The 10,104-nt window shown below is 33.8% G+C and overlaps 2 protein-coding genes across 2 annotated transcripts in view; both read right to left on the bottom strand.

The window, feature by feature from the left end:
* Nucleotides 1-1,505, bottom strand: part of LOC110266831 — a 5,296-nt gene extending 3,791 nt beyond the window's left edge. Inside the window, exons 1-2 of the mRNA XM_021111864.1 lie at nt 1,488-1,505; nt 378-556 (exon numbers count right to left, since the gene is read on the bottom strand). Of these exons, the coding sequence (XP_020967523.1) occupies nt 378-556; nt 1,488-1,505 (197 nt within the window). The remainder of the gene's footprint in view (nt 1-377; nt 557-1,487) is intronic.
* Nucleotides 2,189-3,084, bottom strand: LOC107616922 (uncharacterized GPI-anchored protein At3g06035-like). Its single transcript, XM_016318796.2, has 2 exons — nt 2,889-3,084; nt 2,189-2,722 (listed from the first exon to the last, which is right to left on the bottom strand). The coding sequence occupies exons 1-2, from the start codon at nt 2,968-2,970 to the stop codon at nt 2,205-2,207; spliced, it is 600 nt and encodes a 199-aa protein (XP_016174282.1). The 5' UTR covers nt 2,971-3,084; the 3' UTR covers nt 2,189-2,204.

Genomic DNA, 10,104 nt, shown 5'->3' with positions numbered 1-10,104 from the left:
TTAATCTTATATACAAAAATAAATGACGGAGAAAATTAGTCTTGGATGAAATTTTCTATACATAATTAACGCACTTTGAAATTTTAACATGGTGAAAAGCCAATAAATATATTTCAACCAAGGTAGCGCATTGAATGAATCATGAAGACAGTCAAGCAAAATCCAATGGAAATTAATTCACTCTCTTTAATCCTTCTCTGTATATTGGAAAGATCAGGCGAACGCAGATTCTCTTCTTTAAATTCTTAAAACTACCAAAGAACTAAAATAATTACTTTTATCAAAACTACCACCAATTAATTTAAAAAATTAAGCATAACTGCCAAGGGATCAATAAAATTTCAAATCATAATAAATAAAGAAACCAACAAACCAACCTCTTGGATTGGTAATCTAAATTCATCAGACTCCTCTTTGATGTTGAGTTGCATTTCAGCCTCGACATCTTCTTCTTTCTTCTTCCTTTTCTCATCAATGATTCTCGATTTCTCTTCAATGTTATAGTCATCTGAGTCAACATCCAAACCCTAACCTGAATCAGAAACGAAGTCTTTCTCTGCATAACAAACAACAAACCAAAAATAAATAAAAGTTTAAAAACAAGACATAAACAACAAAAAATGTGTAAAAAGACCGGGATAAAGGCTGAAACGCAGAGAAGTGTAAAAATTTCATCTCTTTCTCTCTTTAAAACATGGTCAAAATGTGAAAAAAAATGTATAAAGTGTTTCATGAATTTGTGATAAGGATTCCTTAAATAAAAAATATGAGTCTTGACTAATTAATTGTTGTCAATGGGGCTGAAAATATCAGAGAAGAGTCGGGTGAGATTGAGAGAGAAGGGGTGTGATGTCGAGAAAACACAGTTAGCTTTATAATGACATGTTTATTCGTAATTAATCATGGTTAGTTATTTGTGGTTAAAAACACAATAGAGAAGGGTAAGATGCTAAGATAATATCGGCTTAGAGGCTGAGAGGGAGGGGCGAGTTACTTGAGTGGCAAGTAAGAGGATTTGGGGTCTTTAAGAGTCGTTTGCAAAATACTAGAAAGAAATTTGGTTCGAGGTAACTTTTATCATATGGTAAAATAATTAATGGCTAAGATTTATTCTTAAAAAAATAAATCATGAATGGATGACTAATATTAACCTTGAGACAGAATTACCAAGATAAAAGTTATTTTTATCACTAATTCCGAGTTTTTCAATTATTAACTTTTTTACGGCACACGTAAACCCGTCATTAAAAGTAAATTTCCGACTCAAAAAGTCTCTAGTGAGAAAAATAAACCAATAGTAAACAAGTATTTACTTTTTAATAATGAAATTTGATTTTGAAAAATTAATTATCCTTAGTCAAGTTTAACCTATTAATTATTATTTTATAAGTTTTTTTTATCATTGGGCCATAGTTCAGAATTTTGTGAAATAAATTTTAAAATAACCGAAAAAAAAAAAGTCAGTTTACTGAAAATTGGATTCTTACACGATGCACATACACCATCCTCTCATGCAAAAACGAAAATTTAATCATGGCCTAATAGGCCCGTTCTGATCATCACAGGCCCAAGACTATATCAATCTGGTCCAATACAACGTCGACTTAGCTCCCACCACTTCATCTGAGCCACTTGAGCGCACTATAGCAAGAGAATGAGCAAAAATGATTATCTACAACATCAACCACGCTAAAACGACCAAGATAGTTGAACGTGCATCTTACACCTTCTTTAATAATGTTCACTAAAACTCCCTTACCCTAATATGAACCAACCATTTTTTTAACAATAAATCTCAAGTGTTGAACACTGAAACGTTTCTTTTATATATATATCTCATCATTTTAGTTATTTTTCTTACATATGGAAGTCAGAGGATTAAGTTAAATTCATTTATTTTTTAAAAAAAATAAAACAAGACCAACGGTTAACGGTCAAGTTGAAAGTTTTCACATTAATTTAAAATTGCAACAATAAAGCTTTGATCTTTATAAGATCAGAAAACACAACCACACAAATAAAAATTTCATTACAATTTATTGCAAAATACATCTATTAACAGGTATACGAGTTAAATATGAGTTTTGTACATTGATTTTGTCCCAAATAATTACAAAATAAATTAACAAGGGAAAACATATTTTCACCCAAACAAAGCACATGATGAGAAGTTAAGAACACTCAAAAATGAAAGACAAGCAATTTTATATAATCAGAGAAACAAGCAAACTGAAGAACAATGGCAACACCAAATAATGATTCTTCCAATTAGCTCCAGCAAGAAGAGAAGTAGCTGAAGAGAAATTCCCTGAAGATGAGTTGGTACTTAAAATAAGAACCATCCAGTCATGTTCAGAACCAACCCCTGCAACCGTATAATTAGAATCATTGAGATACTTTGTGAAGTGATTCGACTTTGTATAATTGGAGAACAATGCATCCTCATCCAATTTCGGCACGCGAACTGGCATGATCACCCCATCTGTTGTGGTATTGTAATCAATCCTGCACTTCTTAAGGTTCTCTTGGAACTTAGGAATCTTCAAGGCGCTACCCGGCGAAGGATAGTAGTTGGCAAGTTCTTTGCATTTGTCTTTGCCCCCTAAGTCGTCCGCGATCTCATCGGCTAAGCAAGACATCTTGCTGAGTTCCTTGAGTTCCGGAAGGTTAAAGACTTTCCGGTAGATGTTGATGTCATCAAGAAGATCCTGTCCCTCACTTGCTGTTAGGGAATTAGTGTCATGAAGGTTAAGCATGAAGAGTAAGATTACAAAAAGCATGCATATTGATAATATTATTCGGAAGGATCTCATTGTTTTAATTTTTGGTACAAAGAATTAAATGGTGAAAAAGAAAAAAAAAAAACTATAATTAACATGGGCTATTACCTCCACTTAGCACTTGGCTAGTAAACAGGTGCAAGGCGAAGACGGGTAGAAGAACGTTGAAAGCAAGTTTGAAGCATGCCATAGTTAAAATAATAGATGAGAGATTGCAACAGGAGGTGAGGAGGCAAAAGCGTCCACTTAGAATGAACTACAGCTTATGCTCTTATGAGTTTAATATATTATAAACTCTCACCTTTAGGCTTTATATATGATGACAATAGAAGAGGTACAAAGAGGGAAAAGGAAAATATGAAGAAGAATAAAGAGAGGGGAGGTTTACTTGTGCTAAAAGTAATTAATTTATCTAGGAGTCGTATGGTATTAATAGTTTCATGTCCATTATTTTGTTTAAGAGGGCTATTAATATTGTTTCAAGTTATTATTGTACAAATTTAATTTTGATATACTAATTATGTAAAATATTTTATATAATTATTTAATTATATCTATTTTTTTAATAACTAATTACACAACTAATGTTAACGGTAGATATTTTTTGACATAGTATTATGTAATTAGATGTAATTTTATACTAATAATACATCAAATAAGAAATATCACAATTTTAAAGTTAGCTTTTGAATTCCCACTTATATTACTGAGTCATCTTATCACATACATAATAAAAATCTATGAATATTTGTTTTTTATTTTCCTCGGAAAAAAATTACTTAGTATGGCAAGTATGAGATTTCTCCCTCAATAAAACCAATACTCTTTTAGTCTTTTTCCCACAAGGTGAGGGTGAACTATATGAATGAATAGACATTATTATATAAAAAAGTATAGGTAGACAATGAGAATACTAAACAATTTGAATAATAGATATATTAAATGTTCAATTCAATAAGTATGCAAATAATTATGTTGATTATTTTTAATTGGATAGTTATTTCTTTTGATTCGATTTATTCATATATAGTTAACAATAACTAGATGTTCAATTCATTAAGTATGTAGATAGTTATCCTAATATTAAAGTTTAGAAGATGATTTAATGTGAAGTATTTTTTTACTTTATTAACTCAATTCTAAATTCTATTATTCACATTATTTATAAAAATCATTGTTTATCTAATAAAACCCTTATTACATACATTATTACAATCGGCCATAAAGTCGAGGATCGTATTTGTGTTCGACTGTCTTAATTTTTTTGCGATAATTTCTTTTAAATTTTTCTTTTTAAATCACCTCTACAATTAGGCCTTAGCCAATTATTTAGAACCGGTAATGGATAGGATAGATGAATGGAGTTTAAACTTTACATTAACTTTATTTTCGAATTTAAAATACTTTTAATATTCAATCATATTTTATCTATGATTAAAAATTTTAAATCTTAATCTTATGTATACTCTAAAATTTTTATTTCTATTTCTACTTTATTCTATTTGCAAAAAAAAATTCAATTAAATTTAATATTTAAGCATTCTATATTAGAATATCATAATTAGGGAACAAAATCAAAAAAATATCAAAGAGGATTAGAAAAAAATCAATGTAATTTATTAGGATATTATTCCATAACGAGTGTACTCTTAGCGTACTCTTGGTCTATATATTGGTAAGAACTTTGTAATCACATGAGAAATATGAATAACAAAAATGATACTTTTCTAAATAATTCTTTATTTCTTTCCTAAACTCTTTATACCATGGTAACATGGTATCAGAGCAGAGTTAGGTTCTAGGGACTCAAAATCAACTATTTCTTTACAAATTGCAAATATGCTACGCAATAGTTTTGGAATGTGATCATCACAAACCAATTCTGATAATTTGTCAATTGGTTTCAAACTAAACGGATATGATTATCCATTATGGGCAACTCTGATGAAAAAAGCAATTGCTGGAAGAAGAAAGAAGAAACACACCAAAGAAAACAGTTTTAATATTGTGCGTTACCCAGATTGGTCGAAAAATAATCCAAAGTCATCAAGAAATCAGAGTAAGGGAGCCACCGCTGTGAGCATCCCAGAGGTCACCAGCAGCGGTGACGAGGCCAGAAGAGAGGAAGCAAGTCACTATGGCAAGGCAGCAGCGGCAGTAAGGGTAAGGACTACTGAACTCCTTGCTTGCTCAGTCCAGACCGCGACTCAATATAAAGGGGATACCCAAAATCAGGATCCAATTAAAATGATAAATGAATAGATTTTTGATTGTGGGGCTACTGATACTATGACTCATGACCTCCATGATTTTAATCGCTTGACTATACCCTCAAAAGCTCATATTGAAACAGCTAGTGGAGAATTAATTGATGTTAAAGGAGGAGGCTCCATTACTTTTTCAGAAAAATTGAAATTAAAAAATTGCCTCTATGTCCCTGCACTATCATCAAAATTATTGTATGTTAGCCAAGTAACAAAGGAACTAAATTGTGTGGTACTCATGTACTCTACCTTTTGTCTTTTACGGGACATTCTTACGAAGGAGATCATTGGGCGTGGTACTGAGCGAGAAGGCCTTTACTACGTTGATGAAGTAGCACACCAGGGTCATGCCATGCTTGCTCACGGAACGGTTACTAGGCAACTTTGGTTATGGCACAGGCGTCTCGGACATCCTTCATTTGGGTACCTCAAGTTACTATTTCCTAGTCTTTTTACAAGTAGTACTGAACCCCTCAAATGTGAAACTTGTATTCGTGCAAAAAATCACAAAGTTTCTTTTCCTCCAACCAACACTAGAGTCAATTCTATTTTTTCTCTAATACACTCAGATGTGTGGGGTCCAGCTCCTATTTCCCATAATAATTTTCAATATTTTGTGTTATTTGTGGATGATTTCTTTCACATGACTTGGGTATATTTTTTAAAACACAAATCTGAAGTACCTGATAAGTTCTTTGCTTTCTACCAAATGATTCACACTCAATTCAACAAGAAAATCCAAGTACTTCGCTCAGATAATGGTGGAGAATTTATAAACCAGTCAATGCGCGACTTTTTTATGAAAAATGGTCTTATTCATCAAACTTCCTGCCCAAATACACCCCAACAAAATAGTGTAGCTGAGCGGCGAAATCGTAAGTTACTTGAGATGACCCGAGCCATGCTTTTTGATGCACAAGTTCCAAAAATTTTTTGGCCTGAAGCTATAGCGACCTCTGCCTACTTATTAAGTCGCCTACCTACCCAAGTTCTCCACCACAAAACACCCTTACAAGTCTTGGCTACTCAAACTGCAATCCCGCCTATTCTAACCTTACCACCTCGAGTATTTGGATGTTCCGTCTTTGTCCATTTTCCCAAAGCCAATAGAACCAAACTTGATCCTTGTGCAGAAAAATGTATTTTCATTGGGTATGCTACACACCAAAAGGGGTATAGGTGCTACAATCCAATCACTCATCGTATTCATGTGACCATGGATTGTGATTTTTTAGAATCCGAATTTTACTTTAGCCGCCAATATGGCATTCAGGGGGAGAACAATAAAGAACCACCAAGTTGGATAAATAACCTTTGTTGCCCAGAAACTGTTCAAACAGAGCAAGTAGATGGAGCCACCGAGCATACTTCACTCAACGTAGAAAACAACTCAGTACATACAACTAGTGAGAGTCCTTTTGAGAATGTCAGACAAGAGGTAAGTAATTGTCAATCTGATAATTTACTCCCTGTTTTTAATGAGGCCACTAACAATAACAGTATAGCACTGGAACATGAAGAACCAGAGTCCAATACCTTTATTCTTCCTCCAAGAAGAAACAGAGGGATGCCTCCTGATCGGTACTCACCAGAACATGTTCCCCGTAACTCAAGATACCCAATAAGAGTGGCTAGAGAAGAAATGGCAGATGTTGCAAAGGCTTTTTCCACCAGACTTTTAACAGAAGACATTCCAAGAACTGTCCGAGAAGCTAATGCGAAAGATGAATGGCGAAAAGCCATGAATACAGAAATGGAAGCTCTAGAGAAGAATGGAACTTGGGAAAAGTGTATCCTACCGACAGGAAAAAAGCCAGTCGGGTGCAAATGGGTTTTTACCATTAAACACAAGGCAGATGGCACTATTGAACGGTACAAGGCAAGGTTGGTGGCCAAAGGTTATACACAGACCTATGGTATCGACTACACTGATACTTTTTCACCGGTTGCAAAGATCAATACTATCAGGGTGTTATTTTCAATAGCAGCAAATGAAGACTGGCCACTCCATCAATTTGACGTCAAGAATGCTTTCTTGCATGGTGAGTTGAAAGAAGAAGTGTACATGGAAGCTCCTCCAGGTTTTTCAACGGGATTTGGAAAACATGAAGTTTGCCGATTAAAGAAGGCTCTTTATGAGCTTAAACAATCTCCACGTGCCTGGTTTGGAAGATTTACAGTTGCCATGAAAAGGTATGGGTACAAGCAAAGCAACTCTGATCATACCCTTTTTTGAAAAAACGGGGAGATTTAATCACTTGCCTAATAATCTATGTGGATGATATGATTATAACGGGAAGTGATGCTGAAGAAATTGCAAAATTGAGAAGGAACCTATTTACAGACTTCGAAATGAAGGATTTGGGTGGACTAAAATATTTCTTAGGAATAGAGGTTCTACGATCCAGCAAAGGAATCTTTATCTCCCAAAGAAAGTACATTTTGGACCTTCTGGCAGAAACAGGAATGGTGGATTGCAAACTAGGGGTGTGCATGGGTCGGGTGAAACCGGATTTGATGTGACCCAGACCCGGCCCGAAATATGTACCGGGTCCATTTATGAGACCCGAACCCAACCCTAGACCCGATGAAACCTATACCCTTTCGGGCCACAACTATACCGGGTGAAAATCGGGCCGTTAACATTATATTACCTTGATACCTTCTTGTAAGTTAGCATGTAAAAATATCCAAATTTGCAAGACTCCAACCATTATTTGACATGGTAAAATTCACTTAGAAAAATATAACAAGAACCAACTCTTCTCTAAAATTAAAGTATAACCATAATCAATAATATTAATATTGCCTAATAACACCAAATATTTAAATAAATACAAATAACACAATATTATGCATTAGTCTAAAGTCTTATGCATTTTAAATATAAAACATTAACTTATAGTCTTATATATAATGACTAATAACACAAAATATTAAGGTTTACAATACTTAAATTCTACATAATAATAGCCATCATCCATCACTAATAATACAAAATATTTATTGTGTATGGTGACCAGGCCATCGGGCCGATTTCGGGTGACCCGAGCTATGGCCCGGACCCGACCCGAAATAATGATCGGGTCTATTTTTGAGACCCTTACCCGATTCTAGACCCGATGAAATCACACCAAATTAGCCCCTAAAGTGTTCGGGACCGGGCCGGACCTTCGGGCCGGGCCGGGCCATGCACACCCCTATTGCAAACCAATAGATACGCCCATGCAAGTTAATCACAAGTTGAAGATGGTAGAAGGTGCCACCCTAGCAGATAAGTAAAGGTATCAGCGACTGGTTGGAAAACTAATTTACTTATCTCATACTCGGCCTGACATAGCTTATGCTGTGGGAATAGTAAGTCAGTTTATGCATAAGCCACAAGAAGATCATATGGAAGCTGCTATGAGGATCGTTCGATATTTGAAGGGAGCTCCAGGAAGTGGAATCATTTTCAAAAGGAATGACCATTTGAAGGTTGAGGCATACACTGACGCAGATTGGGCGGACAACCCAAATGATAGAAGATCAACAGCTGGTTACTTTACACTTGTTGGAGGCAACCTGGTAACTTGGAAAAGTAAGAAGCAGAAAGTTGTAGCTCTTTCAAGTGTTGAGGCAGAATTTCGAGGGATCGTTAAAGGCATAACTGAAGTATTGTGGATAAGACAATTGATGACTGAGATTGGGTTTCCACCACAATCGCCAAGCCAGTTGAAATGTGATAACAAAGCCGCAATCAGCATTTCAGAGAATCCTGTACAACATGATAGAGCAAAACATGTTGAGGTGGATCGACACTTTATCAAAGAAAAAATTGAGAATGAAATTATTGAGCTTCCATTTGTGAGATCAGAAGACCAGTTGGCTGATATTCTTACTAAAACAGTTTCAAGACAAGCCCTTGCTAAAGTTCTAACCAAGTTGAGTATTGGTGATCCCACTACTCACCTTGAGGGGGAGTATTAGAATATCATAATTAGGGAACAAAATCAGAAAAATATCAAAGAGGATTAGAAAAAAATCAATGTAATTTATTAGGATATTATTCTATAACGAGTGTACTCTTAGCGTACTCTTGGTCTATATATTGGTAAGAACTTTGTAATCACATGAGAAATATGAATAACAAAAATGATACTTTTCTAAATAATTCTTTATTTCTTTCCTAAACTCTTTATACCATGGTAACATTCTATATTTCATAAATACATTAAAAAATATAAAAAATATAAATTAAGTTCAAATTAAAATTAAAAACAATAACATAAATAGAAACTTAGGGTTTGTGAAGTTGGAACAGAAAAATGTTAGAGAAATTAAATGACATTGAAAACATTTAGACTTAAGTGAGAGGAAATTTAGGTTTTATGAATTTTGCTTTATATATTAGTTTATTTCTGGTGAAATTTATGAAAAAAACAAATGTGTCTATCTCTATCATATTTAATTCCACATCATTAAAGACAAGATTTTATCATTTCTTCAATAATAATTGGCGGCATCATAAATTTTCAACTGTCTTCCTTAAGTCATTTCGTGTCTCCACATACACTAGGATTTCTCTTTCAATTAAAGAAATAGTTAGGCAGCATGAAAAGCAAATATTATCATCAATAAGTTGGATCTTTATTACACAATATCTCTAAATTATTCGGACACAGTAGGTAACTGAAGAACACAAGAAGTAGTAATTTATTTGGTCTGTGTTTGGTCTCCCACGAAAGGGAGATATTCTGCACTTTAATTTATTTGTACCTTGCTTGTCTGAAGAGATCGATGCCACGCTATTATTATATTCTTTGGACAAGCAGTGAACTTCTTAATCTTGAAGTATGTTTTATTAGCACTTAATATATGAACTACTTAGGAAGTAGCATCACAGACCAAAAGTGCGGTCCATACAAATGGGTGAAGAATATTTAAAATATTTTAGCCAATAAACAAGAATATTTAAATAAGAGTTCAACTAAAGAGCCATTTTTGTCAGTTAATATGAATTATTTTTTTAATATTTTAATTTTTTAAATAAAAATTAATTTTTTAGCTAATATTAATTT

This window comes from Arachis ipaensis, chromosome B09 (assembly GCF_000816755.2).
Source record: "Arachis ipaensis cultivar K30076 chromosome B09, Araip1.1, whole genome shotgun sequence".
In the NCBI taxonomy this organism is placed as follows: Eukaryota; Viridiplantae; Streptophyta; class Magnoliopsida; order Fabales; family Fabaceae; genus Arachis; species Arachis ipaensis.
Note: the sequence above shows the minus strand (reverse complement) of the source record. Positions and strands in the feature narration are given on the sequence as shown.

What these genes read in the sequence shown, in the direction of transcription:
- LOC107616922 (XM_016318796.2), bottom strand. Translation starts at nt 2,970, where the DNA reads ATGGCATGCTTCAAACTTGCTTTCAACGTTCTTCTACCCGTCTTCGCC. An exon ending in TAGCCAAGTGCTAAGTGGAG is followed by an intron (nt 2,723 to 2,888) that starts GTAATAGCCCAT and finishes ATTCCCTAACAG; the next exon opens with CAAGTGAGGGACAGGATCTT.